This window comes from Pezoporus occidentalis, unplaced genomic scaffold (genome assembly GCF_034315485.1).
Source record: "Pezoporus occidentalis ecotype Australia unplaced genomic scaffold, CSIRO_AGI_Poc_V1 ctg46, whole genome shotgun sequence".
NCBI lineage: Eukaryota > Metazoa > Chordata > Aves > Psittaciformes > Psittacidae > Pezoporus > Pezoporus occidentalis.
In genome coordinates, this window is record NW_026915791.1 from 3,056,187 (window position 1) to 3,077,663 (window position 21,477).

The window sequence follows — 21,477 nt, forward strand, 5'->3', positions numbered from 1 at the left end:
GGGCTGGGGCTGCCTTACCTGTAAACAAGGGAGTCATCATAAGTACCATTGTACTGGATTTGGAACATACGTATCCCAGGTATATTCCTCTGAAAATTGAATTTCAGCAGAGCAGTAGAAGATGTTGCTTCCGCAACGACCACCTTCTTATCTTGGCTGACTTTAGTATCCCCATTGCTACTGCTCGCGTTGGAGCCTGACTTGGTGGAAGTAGAGATATCCGAGGAGCCAGGGTCAGGCTCGTGGATGTGGTTCGTGCTGTTCAGCAAGTGGGGGAGTTTGATTATGTGCAGGTCCACTGTCTGCGTGGCCTCCCCAGCTGGATTGGAAGCAATGCAGGTGAAGGAGCCTGTATCCTTCACCGTTGTTATCAGGATGTCAAGTGTCCCGTTGTCATACACTACAGACCTCGTTGCATTTGAAATCAGTTTGCCCTCAGGTGAAATCCAATGAATTGCTGGCTCAGGGTCCCCCCGGGCCTTACACCGCAATGCTGCCCGCTGGCCCTCCAGCACCCGCAGCTCATGGGTGTGCCGGGTGATGAGAGGAGGCTCACACAGGAACTCCTCCTCAGGGATTGACCAGAAGTACCGGCCAGACAAGAGCGTGGGAGAAGCACAAGTCTCCAGGTCATCCTCCCTTGAAAGACGCCTCAACCACAAAAGCTCACAGTTGCAATGCAAAGGGTTCCCACCAAAGCTCAATGCAAAAGTCGAGGGGCTGATAATTCCTGAGGTTGCTAGTACTTGAGCTCGCTGGAAGAGAGGATCAGGTGGTAGCTTCTGCAGTTTGTTAGACGTGACATCCAACCGGGTCATCTTGTGCAGGTGGGAGAAGGTCCCCTTGGGAATATGGTCAATCATGTTATGGTCTAGACTGAGAGTGTGCAAACTAACCATCTTCTCCACGGCATCCCAGGGGATGGTTTCCAGGTTGTTGTAAGACAAATCCAATTCCTCAAGAGCTAAAACATCATCAAAAGCTGTAGAAGAAATTAAAGTCAGCTGGTTGTTGTTAAGTATCAAGTGGTGAAGATTGGAGAGTCCACTGAACATGTCATTTGTGATCTTAGTCAATCGGTTGCTGTTCAGATGCAAAGCCCGCAAATTACGCAAGTCAGCAAATGCGTGAGGTGTAATAAAACTGATTGTATTCCTGGACAGCGTCAGGTCCACCAGGCTGGTCATATTGGCAAAGTCCTTCCTTTTAATGTTTGTAACAAAGTTGTCTGCCAGCCGTAACTCCACGGTCCTCCTGTCAATATTGGGAGGAACAAATAAGAGCCCTTTCTTGGCACAAAGGGTGGCAAGGTTCGGAGACAAAATCTGACAGACACAGCGCTTTGGGCAGATCTGAGCTCTCACCGCTATGCCAATGAACAGCAGAAACAAAAGCAGTTTTTCCATTGTAGATCAGGTTCAAGAGCCTGTAAGGGAGAGCAAACGTTTGTTAGTCTCTGCAAGATGAGCAAATGACATTATAAAAATCAAAAACAAACTGTCTGTGATTAAATCATGAAGCTGAGGTTCATGTAATGGTGCATCATCCTTATGTTGTTACCTGATGTCTTTATCATTCTCCATATCCTGACACAACAGCTACAATACTACATTCCAGAAGAACATTGAGAGACAGGTATCTTTGCATACACACATATATAACCACAAACATCCAGACACCTATATACAGATGGTGTCAGCAGTGTCCTCTGGGGCCCTGCTGCTAGAGCTCAGCTCTGCTGTGCAAGGTACCTCCATGCCAAGCACTCCACTTTCCGACAGAAGCTTCTGACCTCACTGCCTGGAGTTACTTTGCCATAATGCCCTTTATGTATTGAAAATGAGAGGTTATTCATGTGCACTTCACTTGCTAGGCCAAAGCTCCCAGCGGCCTCTAAATCATGGCAATTCAATGAGTTTACAGACATCTCTACCAAACAACTAAGCTCTTAACTCTATTTTCAGAATAAACTTGGAAGGAGCTAATTTTGTGTTATTCCAGACCCAAAAATGGAAATAAAACAATTAAAAAAAAAAAAAAAACAAACAAACAAAAAAAAAACCCAACTAAAAAAAAAAAACAAAACAAAAAAAAAAAACAAGAAAAGCCCCCCCATAACAACAAGGGTCTAAATAAAAATGGAACATGAGCTAATTTTAGATCATCACTGTTTTCCCTGCTCCCACAACCAGTAGCACTGAACTCTTCTCCCAGAAAACCTGACAGTTCAATTAGCCTTATCTCGTACCCTGCCAGATCCAGGATGTTCAGAGTATGGAAACAAGGAAGAAAACAACAGTGCCCACACCAGTTAAATGAAATCATCCATCATGACTGTGCCAAAAATTCGGTGAGCACAGCGGTGCTGGTTTCTGCACCACGATGCGTCAGCATCCCCCATGGCACAGGCAGGCAGGGAGAAGGCGTCTACTCCTCCATGGAACAGGAGGGCTGGAGGGAGCATAGTCCTGTGGAGGAAGGGAGACCTATGTGTCTGAGAAGAAACTTGTGCAGTCGTAAGCAACGGAGCACAGAGGGACTCACATCAGAGATGAAGCTCCCTTCAGGACTCATAAAATTATACATATACAGATAGGATTACTCAGATGTATTATCAACATAGAAATGTACTAATGAAGCTCATCTAAAATAAAATTAACTTTCACAACCATCAAGCATCTTGAATCGTCACAGATATTTAAAGACATTTAATGTCAGAACAGCAATTAGTCCAGTCCATCCATAGTCCATCACCAGTGCCACGCAAACTAAGAGGAGCTAACAAGTTGCAAAAAAGATGAGTGAAAACACTAGCCTCTAAACCCTGCTCTTTAGCACTATCTATTTATTTTTTTCCTGCTATTTCTGGGGACTGCTGGGTTTCATAACAACTGGCTTCAGTCCTTGAGTGGCCACTGGAAAAAACCCTCAAGTATTCTACAATACTCATCAACTGAGTATGCTCCTGCAGCATGGCCTACCACTACTGTAGTCCTGGGAACCATTACCATAGCCATTACCATTACTCTTACCATTAATTCTGGCAGAAAACTGTTTCGTGGGTTCAGTTTTGTCCAGCCTGTGCTAGCACTGCAGGTCAGGGTCATTCTACAGGTGAAATGGACTTGGAGGAGAACAGTGATGCTGAGATTCATGTGGAACCAGCAGCTCAGGGCATCCTCAGCATGACTGCCAGGGTCCCCAGACAGCCTTGGCGGGGGACACTATGCTCATTTAGATTTGCTAACTCAATAATGCTAATTTAGATTTGTAGCTGTGATTAAAGTAATGTGCTTGGATTCAAGTTCATCTGAAGAACTATACAAGATTAAAACCAAATCAGCAAGGTGAATTTACACTTTGGAAATACTGTTACAAGATGAAACAGAGATGTAAGGAGACGCAGACTTAAACAACAGCTGGAACGACAAGGTTATGACAAGGTTACCCACCAGTGGACGTAGGTTTTTTGGATTTCAGGAGAGCTTTTGATACAGTCTCTGACACTATTCTCTGGACAAAATGCCCAGCACATGGCAAGCACATGGCAAGCACAATGCAAGAGTCAAACACTCGGCTGAAGGGTTGGGCTTTAACGGTTGTAACAAATGGGGTGAGATCCTGCTGGTGGCCAGTCACTAGCTATGCCCCCAGGACTCAGGTTTAGGTTTAGGGCCAGTCCTGTCCAGTGTTTCTACCAGTGACCTGGACAGGGAGGTGAGCACACACCATGTAACCCTGCCAATGACACTAACCTAGGAGGAGCTCTGCAAGGGTACTTATGGAGAGGTCTTGGTGGATGAGAGCACTAGCAACCACCAGCCCTATTGATTGTAATGGGGAGATTCATCACCTGGGACCTGATCTGTCTGCCAGTATACCTCAGCCCTCTTGCATATCTGCCAGTGGCTGCTGGCACCATGATGGGCCCCTCGGCAGCCTCACCTGGGGAGGGAGGACTGACCCCATGTGATGGGGACAGGACTGTGCCAGCACCCACAGGACTTTTAAAATCCCTCCAGGTCCATCAGCTCTCTCACACTGCAGCTTGGGAAACTGCTGGGGGGGAAATGAGGAGGGCAGAAAAAAGCAGGCATGACATTTCTCTTGGACCATGTACAAGCCCTGCATGGGAGCTGGTCTCCACATTGAGCTGCCTTAACCAAAGCCAGAGGTGCCTGTGGGCTCCCACTGCTGCCCAGTGTCCAGCTGTTCCTGGTAAATAGTATCACAGTATCACAGTATCACAGTATGCTGGAGATTGGAAGGGACCTCAAAAGATCATCTAGTCCAATCCCCCTGCCAGAGCAGGAACACCTAGATAACGTTACACAGGAATGTGTCCAGGCGGGCTTTGAATGTCTCCAGGGAAGGAGACTCCACAACCTCCCTGGGCAGCCTGTTCCAGTGTTCCGTCACCCTCACTGAGAAGAAGTTTCTCCTCAAGTTTAAGTGGAACCTCTTGTGTTCCAGTTTGCGCCCATTACCCCTTGTCCTATCATTGTTTGCCACTGAGTAGAGCCTGGCTCCATCCTCGTGACACTCCCCCTTTATATATTTATAGACACTTATAAGGTCACCCCTCAGTCTCCTCTTCTCTAAACTATAAAGACCCAGCTCCCTCAGTCTTTCCTCATAAGGGAGATGCTCCACTCCCTTAATCATCTTGGTTGCCCTGCGCTGGACTCTCTCCAGCAGCTCCCTGTCCTTCTTGAACTGAGGGGCCCAGAACGGGACACAATATTCCAGATGGGGTCTCACCAGGGCAGAGTAGAGGGGAAGGAGGACCTCTCTCGACCTACTAACCACCGCCCTTCTAATACATCCCAGGATGCCATTGGCCTTCTTAGCCACAAGGGCACAGTGTTGGCTCATGGTCATCCTGTCGTCCACTAGGACCCCCAGGTCCCTCTCCCCTACACTGCTCTCTAGCAGGTCGTTCCCCAACCTATACTGGAACCTGGGGTTGTTCCTGCCCAGATGCAGGACTCTACACTTTCCCTTGTTATATTTCATCCCGTTATTCCCTGCCCAACTCTCCAGCCTGTCCAGGTCTCGCTGGATGGCAGCACAGCCTTCTGGCGTGTCAGCCACTCCTCCCAGCTTAGTGTCATCAGCAAACTTGCTGATAGTACACTCAATTCCCTCATCTAAATCATTGATGAATATATTAAATAATACCGGTCCCAGTACTGACCCTTGAGGCACTCCACTAGTTACAGGCCTCCAACTAGACTCAGCCCCATAGACTACAACTCTCTGGCTTCTCTCCTTCAGCCAGTTCGCAGTCCACCTCACTACCTGGTCATCCAGTCCACACTTCCTCAATTTAGCCGTGAGGATGCTGTGGGAGACTGTGTCAAAGGCTTTGCTGAAGTCAAGGTAGACCACATCCACCGCTCTGCCATCATCCATCCACCGTGTTATTTCCTCATAAAAGGCTAAGAGATTGGTCAAACATGATTTCCCCCTGGTGAAGCCATGTTGACTGCCCCTCATAACCCTCTTATCCTTGATATGCTTTAAGATGGCACCAAGGACAAGGTGTTCCATCACTTTCCCAGGGATGGAGGTGAGGCTGACCGGTCTATAGTTACCCGGGTCCTCCTTCTTGCCCTTTTTGAAGACCGGAGTGACATTTGCTTTCCTCCAGTCCTCAGGCACCTCTCCCGTTTCCCAGGACTTGGTAAAGATGATGGCGAGTGGTCTAGCAATGACTTCCGCCAGTTCCCTCAGCACCCGCGGGTGCATCCCATCTGCACCCATGGATTTATGGACATCCAGATTGCTCAACTGATCTCTAACCCATTCCTCATCGACTAAGGCAAACCGCTCCATTGACCTGACTTCATCTAAGGTCTCAGGGGTATAGGGCTCTTCAGGACTGCCTGCAGCAGAGTAGACAGAGACAAAGAAGGCATTTAGTAACTCTGCCATCTCTGTATCTTCTGTCACCAGGGCACCCATCCCGTTCATCAGTGGGCCTACATTGCCTCTGGTGTTAGTTTTGTCTGCCATGTACTTGAAAAAGCTCTTTTTGCTGTCCTTGACCCTTCTTGCCAGGTTTAATTCTAAGGAAGCCTTAGTCCTCCTAGCTGCCTTCCTACATCCCCTAGCAGCAGCCTTATATTCCTCCCAAGTGGCCAGCCCCTCCTTCCATGACCTGTAAACTCTCCTCTTCCACTTGAGCATACCCAGCAATTCCCTATTTAGCCACACTGGTCTCTTGGCCCTCTTCCTTGACTTCCTAGTAAATTGTTAACCAACCTTATCAGGGTTTTTTTTAAGTGTCACATAAGTTGTCATAGAATCATAGAATACTAGGTTGGAAAGGACCTCAAAAATCATTTGATCCAACCTAGGCTATATGTCCTAGCACCCTGGCCAGCTGAATCTTGAAAGTGTCCAACACTGGGGAATCCACCACTTCCCTGTGGAGATTATTCCAATGGCTGATGGTTCTCATTGGGAAAAAATTTCCTCTTGTGTCCAGTTGGAATGTCCCCAGGAGTAACTTGTGCCCATCACCCCATGTCTGTTCTATGTGACTCCTTGTAAAAAGGGAGTCTCTTTGTTGTAGCCACTCTTCAAATACTGGAATATGGTGGTAAGAAGTGTGAGCAAAGTTTAAAAGAAGTTGCGTGTTTGCACAAATGCTCACAAGTGCTCCAAGATCTGTATGTCATGCAAAGATATACTGACACTTGCAGCCGAAGCTGTACTGGACACTTCAATTGATAGAAATAGCAAAACCACACATGGATCTCGATGACTGCACCCAGCCTGCGTGCCCCCACTGTGTAGGGACAGGGACAACCCATCCTCCCCAGGCTGGACATCAACCCTCGCCACAGGGGCAGCAGAAACTTTTCACCACCTTGCTGAAAGAAGCCAGAATATTTGCCTGTGGGTATGTTCAGTGTAGTGAAGTCTCATGGCTATGGCCCACAACCGAGATACTCTAGAAGACAGCAGGAACTGAAGGATCTAGTGGCTTAGAACAGCTGCCATAAGAAGGCATGACTTTTGAAAGTCAGCCAGGCCATGCATCCTCTCCTGTCCCAGCACACATCTTCCTGCACACAGACAACTTGCAGTGACAACAGCATTGACACAGTTTACAGCTCATTGTAGAAAACACCTTTTTGACATAGCAAAGAGTTATCTGATTATCATCACTTAAAAAAGAAAGAAAAAGAAAGCATATTATTACCATTAAACAAATAGAGATATGCTAGTATCCTAGTATCTTATTCTTTAGGGACTGTAGTGATAGGACAAGAGGTAACAGGTTAAAACTTGAACAGGGGAAGTTTAGATTGGATATAAGGAAGAAGTTCTTTACTGTAAGGGTGGTGAGGCACTGGAATGGGTTGCCCAAGGAAGATGTGAATGCTCCATCCCTGGCAGTGCTGAAGGCCAGGCTGGACAGAGCCTTGGGTGGCATGGTTTAGTGTGAGATGTGCCTGCCCATGGCAAGGGGTGCTGGAACTAGATGATCTTAAGGTCCTTTCCAACCCTAACTATTCTGTGATTCTGTGAAGGTGCACACTGCTTTCATTTACTACTTGGTGTCTGCAAAAAAGATAGGGATAGTCAAGCTCCTACGGTGGCATTTCTGATTCACACACACAAAAAAGCTCTCATATACCAATTATAAATCAATTTTGTTACTACATTTAATAATTTGAGTTATTAAATCTATCTATAAAAACTAACTACAAATCACAGTGGGCTGTATGGCTCATTGCCATACAGATGGGAAAATTGTGTCTCTGAAGAGGAAAGGACCCCATCAGCCTCTGGTGCATGGTGCCTTTGGGACTGGGGCCTGCTACTTCTCCTACTGATTTGAAATGGCTAAACTAGGGCACTGTCCCCACACTTGTAGCCCCTGTTCCAGAGCAGAGGAAGTCCTTCCCCTTATTCATTTTTCACAGCTACATAGTGGGTCTGACACCAGTTCAGCAGAGCAGAACTCTTCTTTCCTGTCAGCCCCATTCCCACCTTAGCCATGCCCCCAGTGTGGACTTTGGTCTCCAGATGCCCCAAGTCCCTTTGGCTGTAAACCAGCCATTCCTGCACAGAGGAAGTACCTTGGGCTCATCTGGGCCAAAGCCCGTGCTATGCCCAGGGCACTGTGTCTGCAGGGGAGAGGCTGTGCCTGTGCACACCTCAAAGGTACCCCATCAGCAGCAGGGTAGGAAAATAAATGACCATCTACTGGTTCTAGCACCAAATTGAGGTCATGTAAAGGGCTAATGAAGTTGAAATTTCTGCCTGGAATTGATCCAAGAGATATGAGAATGAAATGTCATGATGTACGCCAAGCTGAGATTGCTCCTCTTTCCTGATGTGCTGCTTGCTTTTTGGCTTTTTGCCCCATCTTCTTTGGGAGAAATAGGTTTTCTGATACTTAGTACAGCATCTGCTGCCATGTCCACTGCTATAAAGGGTAATTTACATATTGTGAAGTACATAACATACGGAAGCAGCGGGATCCAGGAGACAGTAATTAATTAGCAAACGATTTCCACTGCATCCGATCCAGTTCAGATGGTAGGTGCTACATAGAGTCAATGCACCGGGTAAACCCAATACAGCACTCTGGTAGCTGTTCGGAGTCAGCTGCTAATACAGTGCTTGGCTCAGACATAATCTGTCATCACTGAGGTCATGACAGAAGATATTGACCGCCTTTCCTAACCCTCCAGGCCTCAGCAGAAGTGGTGATTTTAAGGTCTTTGCAAATGCAATTTCATGGTGGGAAAAAAAAAAAGAGGTCTAGCAGCTGATGATGTTCACCTGCTGGGAATGAAGGATGGGGAAATAGCTGGCACCAGTTACCAAAAGCATCCTGCCGCCATGCTAAAATGGGCACATAGAAATGAAGATGCTGTGATATATGGTATACCAGTTGCTAAAACTGCTTAAGTAGAGAACAAGGAGCTTCAATTTCACAAAGGTCAAGGGTTTGTAAGCACGCCTGAGTGTTTTGCTGAATTGGAAACACAGTGCCTAAAAAACCAGAAACATTCAGAACAAAGAACCTCCCACAGAGGTTTCCCCAGGGGCTCTGCTGGCTTCAGCTGCTGCATGGACCACAACCAGGGACCAGAACCACAGACCAGGACCATGCTCTCTCACCCCAGCGGTATGCACTATGTGCTCCACCAGAGGCAAAGCCCTCACACACTGCTGAAGGGTAACATCTGAAACAGGCAGTAAGGAGCCCTCAGCTGCAAGGCAGCTTCTGATGTCCAGCCTGCCTATTAGCACTGCAGGGAGGACATGCTGCTTTGGTGCTTTGACACTTACAACACTTCCTGCAGGACTGAGCAGGGGAATCACCATGTGGAGACATGCTATGAAGGAAATAGTGCAGCCCCATCTTTGTTAAAGGGCTTCAAACACTGCAACAAATACATCTGCACCCCACCTAACACCTGGGAATTTAACAAACTAGAGGACATCAAATCCTGCTTGCTCCAGGACCTCCTTCGGCCTGCCTGATACTGCAGCAGGTCAGGTGTACTCCAAGGTGGTGGCCCCCTGTAAATACTGAGGAACAGTGCTGGAGGCTGGCTGGCTAATGAGCTGTGTTCACATAGCTCTTCTCATTTCCCTCTAGCCTTAAAGCTGCAAGCCACACGTATGCAAAGCAGCTCATCCTGGGAGGCAATTTTTCTCCCCGTAACGAGGCAAGATTAAAGTGAACAATAACAATTATATTAATTAAAGAGATTTCTAGAGAAAGCAGAACCAGTATCAGTAAGCTCTAGACCGTGCCGCGTGTCTGCCTGGCTACCTAAGAGCAAAGCTTCCACTATTTTCCCAGTTGCAACAGCACAATGGTGTTGAAAATGAAGAGTGAGGCAGACACTGCCCAAGAGCTCGTGGGGGTCTACACCCCTTCCCTGGGGGGTGCAGAATGGCAGGGCATAAGCCAGACAGCTGCAATAATGGAACAGTCATTATAGCAGGACAAAATGCCCACCCTAACAGTATATTAACTTCTTAATTCCTTTATTAATTAATTAACCATTTACTAAATTGGCACAGTTAAGTTTCTGAGGAAGAGTTCAAATATTAAACTGCTAGAAAAAATGTTGGCTGCTGCACAATAACAACAATAGGATGTGCTACCAGGACTCTTCAAGCATTGCATGGGGAGTCCTGGTATTGTGGAGACCTTCCACCTACCCTGCCCTGGGCTCCCTCCCCATAGCTATCCAGAGGGAAGGTCTGCCCTAGAAAGTGCTAGGTGTGAGAACAGTAAGTAGTAATTACATTATCCAGGGAACCGAGTATAGTAGCAGAAACTATACAGATAGTAGCATGAAACCACTACATAGCAGCATACACTGAAACAAATGCATGAAATCCCAACAATCTCCAAGTGATTAATGGTTTGATTCACAACACACTACGTTTGTATTCTCCTGTGCAGAGTAAGCCTTTCCCTGAAGGAAGGAGTGATTATGCAAACTATCAGGGAGTCCTTCACTCAAGCAGTACCAATATCACTAAAGACACTTTGTAAGAAAAACCTGTATCTTGAGAACATTTGCCTGTGTCTGGTTATAGACAGGCTACGACGAACAGCTGATGATACAGCACATGGGCACTGAGATGGTTTGTCTGACACAGGGGGGACCACAACCAGACTGACCTGTAACCCAGGAAAACAGTGTTCCCAGGGGAAGGGACCAAGCCAGAGGTGACATAGAGCAAACAGGGGGAAATGCAAGCAAACTGGAATGAGGAGCTCAGGGAGAGATGTGAGAGCCAGCTGCCAGTCACTGGGCATGACGGACGATCCCTTAAAGCCAGGGTGTTACCAGGCAACCGACCCACAGCTTATGTGGGACTAATGGAAACAACAAGGCACAACTGCAACTGTCACACTGCCACTGCTCCTACTAATGGATGCCAGCCCCATGGAGCCAGCACAGCCCTGGGCGCAGCACTGCTCCCTTGTGCCATCCTTGCAGGGCTCCACACCTCGTCTTCAGCCTAGTCTCATTTTGTAATGCATCTGAATTTTCTCGTGCTGCATGCTGATGGGCAATAGCATCCCACCAGCGTTTTGGCATGTAGGTAAGGTGGATGGCTGGGGGTATCCTGATACCCGAGTCTGGCATATGGGCCAGACAATACATCATACCACATTTTAAAGCTTAGGCTGAAGGCCTAAACCTTTCGCAGAGAGGTTTGACATCTCTGCTGAAGGACCACCAGGAGGATGTGAGCCATGAGCACCCATGCAGACAAGGGGTCCGGCATGGGCATAAGGGGAGGCACTGGCTGTTTTGGGGATGCAGCTTCTCAGCACACAGACAAACTCCTGACAGCCCAAAGCAGCCTCGAGGGTTTGCTGCAGTAGGAGAGAGGCTGTGTCTTGAACTGCAGTAAAAGGATACTATACTCATTATTACTGTCAATTTTATACATTCCTCAGTTGTCCATCTGCCTGGAGACAGCCAAGCAGGACAGAACTGTCAACTGCCAGAAGAAAACTGAGGTGCTGCAACAGTTCAGCTTTTTATACCCCACAGTTCATCTGTTCCATCAGTGACTCTATTGCCTTCAATTGCTTGTAATCTTCAACATTGCTACCTGCACTTATTTTTTTGTGCTGGTTTTATTATAAACCATAAAATCAAAGTGCTTTGATCTACTATGTTATTTGAAAGTCTCATCAGTGTAAAACAGACCAATGGTGCATGAGGAGCACCAACATCATTGCAAATTCAGGGTGTCCTGGCCTGTAATCCACTGTGCCTGATCCCTGTGTAGTCCTAGTGCTGATCCCTGGGAATGTGGCTGCTCCATGTCTTTCTGTGATTGTCCCAGAGCCTGGGCATTCACTGCCCCAGCCTCTCTCACCGCCTCCAACCTGGCTTTGGAGCTGGCAGGGGACAGGACACAGGTGGTTTGCAGTTCTGGAGTTCACTGGCTGCAAAGTCACCTGGTGAGCACCAGCATCGCTAATGGGGAATGCAGGATTTGCTACAGTCACTGGTACATCTCAGCCTGAACCCTGGTGCTAGAAGCAGCTGATCCTCACCCACTTTCAGAAGGCACCCTGGAGCAGACAGCGCAACCCTTCCTGGGACAGACCCACACCTCCTGCATGCTTTCACCCTTCCTATGCATGCCCTGCTACCTGGGATGTGATTATCTCAGCCTGCAGTGCCACTAATGATGTCAAAATTACACACCCCGCTTCAATTCCCACACCCTGTTTGGTCACTGACCTCAGTAAAGGACCTTCATATATACTGTATCGCAGTTCTCCATCCTGAGTAAAAGTCCTCCCTTGTGTCATCACAGCTGGCCAGCTTATTTAGGAAATAAAGGGGAAATGATGTGAAGGCAATTCCATCAGGTGAAGGCACACACCCCTGCAGCAGACAGAACCACTGAGAGTAGCAGGACCTTGGAGACCACCTCATCCATCCCACCCCAGCTCAGGCAGGGTGGGCTGAAGCAGCATCTCCCAGCACCCCAAACCTTGCTACAGCAGGCACAAGGGGAGACCCAGGCTCAAAGAAAGGGCCCTGGGGAAGCACTGCAAATTCACACAGGGATGCTGCCTCTCCTTGCATGATGTATTGTGCTGTTTCTCACATGTCTTCTACACAACAAAATGTTTCAGCTCTTGCCTTTGCAGAGTACATCTTAAAAACATGCCCATAAAACTCAGAAATTGAGCAGAAAAATACAGTAATTATGCTTTATTTACTTTTAAAGCACTTTATCTTAGAATTGTTTGGTATTCTGTGGAACAAACAACTCTCAAAAAATGCCAAGCCCTCAAAAAGGTAAAAACGGTGCTGGGTTCCCTACGCCAGTGCAAATGGAGCGTGGCTCCCAAGTCACAGCTGAAGGGTTTCCAGCAGGAGTCAGGGAACACAGACACTCTCCAGGCACCCAGTTCCCCCCCTTCTGCTGACCCAGCTTTGTGTCCTGGATTTCCACAGGAGAGCCAAAGCCTTCCTGGGATGTGTGGGGAGGCTCAAGATCCCAAGCCTGAGGTTCACCATGCCCAGGGGCACTGCCAATGCTCACAAGCCATCCAACGAACCCCCTTGCCTTCAGCAGCAGGCTTACCTGGAGCACGTGCCACACCAGCAGCATACACCCCATGACACTGGGTGAGCGCTGTTAATGCAGCAGAGATGCAGGGATTTCTAGGAATTTGGTTTGATTTCCTTTCTGGTTCTGCTCCTGCTACTTCCCACACTGACCGTCCCTCTCACATACACATGTTCCAGCAGGCTGTTCTGAACACACAGTGGCCAGCACCCTCACCGCATGGTGAGTCCCCTGCACTGGGCTGATAAGGAGGCAGCTTCCAATATGCTTCCAGCACGCCCACTGCTGGTGTGGCCCTGAGCCCATGGCCACTCACAAGAGCTACACATGGCACTGCTCAGCTAAAACGAATGCACATGAAATACACTGAACTAAATGCTGAACAAGTCATGAGGAAGGCTGGTCTGACACGCAGGGCTGTGGCGGAGGCAGCTCATTAGGCATTTGTATCACAGACAAGGAGCCGAGAGTGATACACGGGATGACTCAACACGGCAGCGCAGGAACACGACTGCAGCTCTGGAAGTTATTAATAGCTGTGCTGTGAGAAAAAAGAGCCTGGCAATCCTCAGCGGCCCTGATCCGCAGGGCTCAGAGTGGCACTTCTCCCTGGCTCTGCCATGGCTTGGGGAGACAGGTACTCTAACACTGACTTCTGAGGAAAGCATTGTGGTAAAAACACAGGCTGTGGAGAATGGTAAGATATGTACTGTGGCCACGGGCAGGCTGTAGCAGCCTCTATAAAATATGTGCATCATGAGTACCTTTTCTTTCTCTCCGTTCCACAGTAATTATTATAGAATCAGAATCATAGAATGGCTTGGGTTGGAAGGGACCTTAAAATCACCCAGTTCCAACCCCCCTGTCATGGGCAGGGGCACCTTGCACTAGACCAGGTTGCTCCAAGCCCTGTCTAACCTGGCCTTGAACACTGCCAGGGATGGGGCAGCCACAGATTCTTTGGGCACCCTGTGCCAGTGCCTCACCACCCTCACAGGGAAGAATTTCTTCCTAACATCTAATCTAAATCTCACCTCTGTCAGTTTAAAGCCATTCCCCTTTGTCCCATCCCTACAGGCCCTTGTCAAAAGCCCCATGCCAGATTTCTTGTTTACTCCTTTAGGCACTGGAAGCTGCTCCAAGGTGAGACACCAGAGCCTTCCCTTCTCCAGGCTGAACAACCACAGCTCTCTCATCCTGTCCCCATAGTAGAGGTGCTCCAGCCCTTGTAGCATCTTCACAGCCTCCTCCAGACTCTCTCCAACAGATCCACATCCTTCTTATGTTGGGGGCTGCATAGTTGAGCAATGCAGCTGCGTGCAATACAGGAAAGGCAGCATAACCACTCCCATGACCTCCCACTGCCTCCCTCCTTTAGGTCCCAAAGCTCTTGGCCCCGCAGTGCAGAAGGGACTGTGCTGTGGGTGAGCACAGCCCTCTCCTGCATCCAGCTCTGGGGTGGTCTGAACCCAGCACCCATCACCCTGCATACCCTGAGCACCCCACACACAGCAAATGAACTCCTGCTGTGGCCAGAGCCCTGCAGCAATGGATCTCACCAAAAACCATCTCAAGTATGGCAGCAAACAAGCACTGAGTTTTAAAGTCAGGAACACCAAGCTATTGCATTTTCCAACTCCTGAGGCATTGCCACACAAAATACTGTACAAATATGCTAAATACTGACTCTAATAGCAGCATCAATTGTACAGCTTAAAAATGCAAGCAAGCCTAAGTGAATAAACTGAATAATTGTTTAAACAAAACAGCTTTTAACTTATCAAAACATTTTTGTTGAATTGGGAGATCGGCGTTTTCAAAACTAAGTGTTTTTTGCAGCATCAAAACAGAACACAAACGTGAAAGGATTTGCTTTGACAATTCTCTGTCACCAAGTTTGCCAAAGCAGCATGTTCCCCAGCTGCTGTGCTTGTCCCTGCAGAATCCACCCTGAGTTATCCAGCCAGCGCGCTCCCCGTGGACACTCACAGCAGGCAGGGCTGTGCATGGAGGGCAAGTGGCAAGGCCTGATGCCGCGGGGACAATCTCCTTGGGGCCACCAGCACCCTGATACCCTGTGGCGCAGTTATATACTTGCACGAGCATCCTGCGGACCCATTCTCAGGAAGGATGCACAAAGGATGACAGGCAGGAAGCCAAAGAGAAGGGAGACTGACACAACCTAGGATGTCTGGCCAAGCAGCCGATGCTCTCACAGTAAAACGTGTAACTCACACAGCCACATCTCCTGTGCAGGCTGCTTGGCTGGCACTCATGGCTGGGTGAGGGCAGGGGTGCCCTGTCCCAGCAGCCTTTCCATCTGACAGGGCTGCTCCTGGTGCTGCACGTGCCTGAGTAGCCTCATCCACCCCACCACCAAGTGTCAACATCTACATCTCCTTGTCACCTCAGGGTGGGAACAAATGCAGCAGCACAAACCGCTCTGCAGCATGGATGCTCATAGGCAGAGATCTGAAAAGTTCAGAACATGTCTTGAAATTATACATTATATTAAATTGAACAGAGGGTAAGAAAATGCCTGACATCTCCCAGTTCCAGCCAATTCAGCATGCCCCCGTGCAACGTTCAGCATCCCAGCATACTAGTGGATTGTGCCTCAGGCTCAGGTTTATCTTCCTCCCCACCCATATTTTGGAGGCTGCAGCCCAGCCCCAGTGTCTGACTCAGAGGCTCTTGCCTCTGAGTTCCTGCTGCACGTCCAGCGTCATAGTCAATGAGTGAGGTGGGGAAACCCAGACAGCACAAGAATACTCACAGGGATCTGATCATTTATCCTCCAAGGAGTCAGGAGAGCTATTTTATTCAGGTATCCACGTGGACCTGGGGTAGCAAAAAGGATCATAAAAATTATATATCCCCAAAATAGGGACACCAGAATGTCCTTTCTTCCCTCCACATGTGGATGAGGAGGAGCCTCAGCATGAAAATTATCTAGAAGGATTATTCCATCTGTGATTGGATCCTAACAAAAGGTGGGCACTACTGCACACTGAAACCTGGAACACACTGTGCCAAACCCTGACACACATTGCCACAGACAGGTACATGGAAGAGATGGTGCAAGCAGCAAAGCCAGAACAACATCTACCGGTACCAGAGGCTCTTGGCAATAGGATCCCAGAGAAGAAGCAGGACACATCCTGTAAACCTGGATGCAGACACGGCACCAACTGGCCACCAGCCTGAACACTGCTGCTTGAAACAAAGCCATGGCAAGAAAGAGAGTGAATGCACACCATGGTGCTGCAGCAGGCTCTTGCAGCCCCACCTAAGCACTCCAGCTGTGGAGATCCTCGCCTAAAAACAGCAAAGCAAACACCTCCACCAGGCTTTAGATTCACTTCGGAGACACTGGTTCACTCCTGGAAACTGCAAAGAACATAAGAGATGGAGAAAGTGTTACCTTACCAAGGGCTGTGTCACATGAAGGCTTTTGGAGCTGGGAAAGCTCAGATTTACCCAAAGTCAAGACATCCAAGTGCAAAGGCCCAGGGGCACCCAGGGTCCCCTGGTGTTTTAACCAGGGCATCAATAGGAACTGCTCCAGCTGCTCCAGCACACAGATCGACCTGATGCTGTAAAACTCCCTGTCTGCTTTCCTGGTCAGCCCCACAAGGACTCTGTGCCCTTCCCTCAAATTCAGGGGATTGCTCTTTAATAAAAAGGCTACATTTTCAAAAGTGTCTTCATACTCCTAAGTTTAAATGCAGTGCTTCATCCACAATCACAAACATTATCTTTGCCACAGGACTCAATCCTTCATCCTTCGTCTGGGGACCATCCCAATGCCCACGCTTGGGAAGGGACCTACTTCTGCCACTCACTGCTACCTTGAAGGACAGGAGAATGCTAGCAGAGCCCCATCCCATCACTGGCCAAACGCCCAACCGATAAGTGCCCTATGGTGACAACACAAGCTCACATGAAGGCATTGAGTCGCAAATTCAAACCCCAGGTCTGGCACAACTTCTGCTCTGTCCTTAGGATCAGCTTTGCAAGTGGGATTGTTTATTGCAGGAGAGAGGAAGACACCTGAGGAGATTTTCAAAACAGCTAATTGCCTCTGAACCCATCTGTGTGGCTAAACCAGCTCCCTGGAGAGGCTAAGTGACAACTACCATGCTGCAGAGGGGAGCAACAGGGTATACACAAGAAAGTGAGGCACCAAGTCACTCCAGAAGTTGTGAGCAAATGGGTCCCAGGACAGACAGATGGATGTATAACCTCCAGCTACTCCAGAAATGGTGAGCAAATGGGTCCCAGGACAGGCAGATGGATGTATAATCTGCCTTGCAGAGCTTGCTACATACCCTCCTTGAAGTCCCTGGAATTATCTATTCCTGACTGCCATCATATTCAGTACAGGATGCCCAATGTTGGGAATTTCTAACTTACTGCTGTGATAAAAATGTAACAAAATTATTCCTAAGGTTTCCTTTACCAAGCAAACACCATAGTTTTTAATGGACTGACACCTGCAGGCACCTGCCTGGAGCCCGAAAGGGGACAAGCACAAAGGGGGACCCAGGTACAGCACGCTATAGCCAAACCCAACATGCCCACCAAATACACGTGCAGCTTAATCAGGAGAAATCAAAAGCAGAGGAAACAGCACTATCAGAGAGGGAGACATCAGTACAACACATCAAAATAATATTGGAAGGCTTAATCATAAGTGGATTTCCAAGCCTAAACAGTTTGTAGGTCTCATCAAGCACTGCCCCACTTCTGCAGTCTACAAAATTAAACAGAAAGTAAACTAACAATTATTTACTCCAGATGGACATTTATTATCCTAGTAATAATATCTTACAAACACTGCAGGATTAACTGATGCCAATTCTTTTCTCAGCCACTGTACTCTCACATAAATATATAGTAAATTAAACAATTTAAAACAAGACAGACATCTATTAGGGCTGCCTCTACACCTGCCTGAACATCACTTATCAACACGAGCCATAAAATGTAAGATGGATTTAAGTTCTAAAGTTTAATTTAACATCAAGTAATACAAATCGTAGATCTCTCTCACGAAAAGAGTATCTATTTAGTATTTAGGTCTGGCCAGTTACCCGGTAAATCAAAACAGATGTAGTCAAACTAGCTACGTTTCACCTATAAAACATGGCATTTCTACAGCAGCCTCAACACGTCACAGGCAAAACCAGGGGATCTCAAGGAGATAAAACATTTTCATCACAATAAAGAATGATGCACTCCAGCAGAATACATGTAATAAAAGAAGGACAACAAGAGCCGAAATGGAAATTTGTTTTGCAGAAGCCAAGAATAGTAAATGATTTATATGCACTTATTTTAATTTATTTCAGGCTGAATGCAATTTATCTAAAGTCATCAAAAATTAATAGGCCATACAGAAAGGAGCTTTAATAAATTCAAACTTAGGGACATGCAGCAAGTGCATCTCTTCTCAATTGCTATTAGCACTTAACTATCTAATTAATCCACCATGTTATCTTGCCTGGAACCCTGGCAATTCCCCTTTGCAGGAAGGGGATTGACTCCCATGGCCCTGGCTCCTGGCACAGCCCACTCCTCACTGCCCTGGAAGCGACAGACCAAAGTTGAGGGTGCCCTGGGGCATGGGTCGATGCAGAGAGAAAGTGCTTTGGAACACTAAGGTGATCAGGGCTGCCTGAGACCCCCCAGCTGCTTGGAGGATCTGCAGCCCAGCCTGAGATGACCACACAACCCCCAAGCTCTGAGATGACCACACTGGCTTTCCCCAGCCTGCCCAGGCCATGGTTCAGAAAGAGCATGATGAAGTGGGGCAGCAATGCTGGTGTTGGTGGGCTGCCCCCGGGAAGGCAGCACATGGGGCTGAACAGCCCCACTGCAACCATACCTAGCCTCCCTCAAGGAACCCAGTCCATCCTCAGACAACTGTGAGCTTGTCATCCAGGTCCCAGCCAAGGGCCTCTTCTTGGCGGAGCAATGGGCCGGACCATCTGGATGGACAGTACCAAGAGTCAGGAGGAACTGTGTGATCATATGAATAAAGCCCAAGAAATGGGATGGTGGGGACAGGAGCTACTGCACTTGAGGTGATGCTTGTGATCCCACTGGGCCCCTCTGTGTGAGGGCAGGCTTCAGTGGGAAGGAGAGCCCCAGAAAGGACCTGCTTCCCTGGGAACTGCTGCCCCAAAGCTGCCACTTCTTCAGCCACTGGCTGCCCCGATCATGATGCTGCAGTCTGAGCACTGCATGCCCCAGAGAAGGACGCTCCCCAGGGTGAAGGTTTGGGACACTGCCCCATCAGGCAGGTACCTGGCAGAACCCTGGAGTAAATTCCGAACACTTCCAGGAGACGGTAAACTCCTAGGATGTGGAAGGGTTCAGCAAATACCCAGCATCTGAAAACCCAGTGTCAACTACATATGGCACCATCACAGGGTAGCACCCACAGGGCAGTGCGGGGCAGCCTTGTCCCTAGGACAGGTTCCCATGCCCTGGTGACGCAGCCAGATCAAGAGAAGCAGTGCACAGCCCATCCCAGAACCCCTGCTTGATGGGGACCCTGGGGAGCAAGGCTGGGAGTGGTGGCTGCCTCCCCTTGGCTGAAGTCAGGGAAGAAATGGAGTTGATCATCACAATCATAAAATCACAGAATGTTTTGTGTTGGAAGGGACCTTAGAGATCATTTAATTCCAACCCCTGCCATGGGCAGGGATACCTTTCACTAGACCAGGTTGCTCCAAGCCCTGTCCAGTCTGGCCCTGAACACTGCCAGGGATGCTGTTCCCAGCAAAAAGTCAGCACCAAGCAGAAAACCCTGCCTTGCCCCATGCTGATTTGGAGTGCATGCACTGAAGGCTCAGGACAACACAGAGGATGATGCCCAGATCTGTGCACATGCTCACGCAGCCAGCAATGGGACAGAGACCACAGCAATCCCTCTGGCTATGCCAGAAACTCAAAAGTGAAGCTCAGCCATAGAAACAAGCCTGAAACAGCTCCACTCAAAACATGAACACAAGAGCTTACTGACCTCACATACACAGCTGCAGCAGGTAACCAATGGATGCTGGTCTGTATCTAAATCCAAAGGAAATCAATAGCATACTAAAAGGAGCATTTCCCTTCACCTACCAAGGATGGCAGTTCCAATGAAATACTGGGAGCCGTATTTTTTAAAACTTCAGATACATCTGTCAGGGTTGGGCAATTTCGCCTAAAAGAGAAACTTTCCGTCTGCCATAAGGGAGAAACTATTTTTGCAATCTTCCCTTTGGCTCAAAATCTGCTGCTGCAGAAACTGACGGCTCTAAAATACATATTTATGGTGTCCTGATATAGAGGAAAAACAACAGAGGAAAGTAATAAGTTGCACGAAACGTTAGCAGAGCTCTGGAAGCCAGATAGACAATAAACTGGGGATCGGTGGCAGAGTGAGAGAGTTGACCCTCCCAGAAACCATGCAAAGTGAATTTGCAAAGGACACAGCAGAAGATCACACACTGCAAAAAGTCATTAAGCCTATCTCTGTAGCGCAATCAGGAAATTATATGAGAAGCCTGTACTATCAGTGCACATCAGTTCTTTCCATAATTGCTAGCTTTACTATTTTGAGGAAGCAGAATGATGATGCCAAAGCTCTTAAAAAACCTGGTATACTTCAGAGACTACATCAGGTCCCTGGGTGTAAAGAAATGCGTAAGGAAAGCTGCACTGGGCAGGGTGGAGACAGGAGAACCTGCAGAAGCCTATGAAGTTTAAAGCCTTGCTCTCGAACAGAAGTCTGTGAGCAGAGATCAGGCACATAAGAACCACTGAATAGGCCTCAATTGTATTCATGCTTAGGGACAAGGGCTCATTGCTAGGCCAGGTTGGAACCTGCAACTGCAGCATCAAATGGTACTGTCAAACAGGTGCCCCATCAGCAATTACCAGGCTTGGGACATCAGACTGTTGAGAGACAAACTTTGGAACAAGATGGGAGAGGAGACAATTCAACTTCTACTTCTAATGTGGAAAGGGAAGCCATGGGACTGAAGTGTCTGAGGGTAACCCCAGAGAGAAAACAGGAGCTGGGCTGGACAGCAAGAGACCCTGAGCCCCTGTAAAACCAGGAATGCTCCTGAAACAGCACTGCAAAATACAGAGCACACTGACAGCATCCCTAGCTGCCAGGACACTGCACACACCATATAGCACCACTCCTGCTCATGGGCACCCTGCACCCCAGCCAGCACCTGCCACCATCGGCACAGCAACCCACAGAGAATGGCTCACTAGCATGGGGGTGTCTCATACCGATCGTCTGCCGAGGGGGGCCACAGGACTGTTGGCATCCCACTCCCCCCAGTTCACTGGCACAGCCAAGATGGGAAG

General features: G+C 48.2%; 1 protein-coding gene and 1 long non-coding RNA gene across 5 annotated transcripts in view; one reads left to right on the forward strand and one right to left on the reverse strand.

The window, feature by feature from the left end:
- LRFN5 (leucine rich repeat and fibronectin type III domain containing 5) overlaps nucleotides 1-21,477 on the reverse strand; it is a 57,407-nt gene that overhangs the window by 8,313 nt on the left and 27,617 nt on the right. For all 4 annotated transcript variants that reach the window (XR_009967948.1, XR_009967947.1, XR_009967946.1 and 1 more), the window contains exon 2: nucleotides 19-1,426. Coding sequence is in view for 1 of the 4 variants with exons in the window: in XM_062635635.1 (XP_062491619.1) it covers nucleotides 19-1,406 (1,388 nt within the window). In the remaining 3 variants the exon portion in view is untranslated. The remainder of the gene's footprint in view (nucleotides 1-18; nucleotides 1,427-21,477) is intronic.
- On the forward strand, nucleotides 10,843-11,681 carry LOC134172459 (uncharacterized). The gene is made up of 2 exons (XR_009967933.1): nucleotides 10,843-11,100; nucleotides 11,462-11,681. It is a non-coding gene; the product is annotated as an uncharacterized LOC134172459 (long non-coding RNA).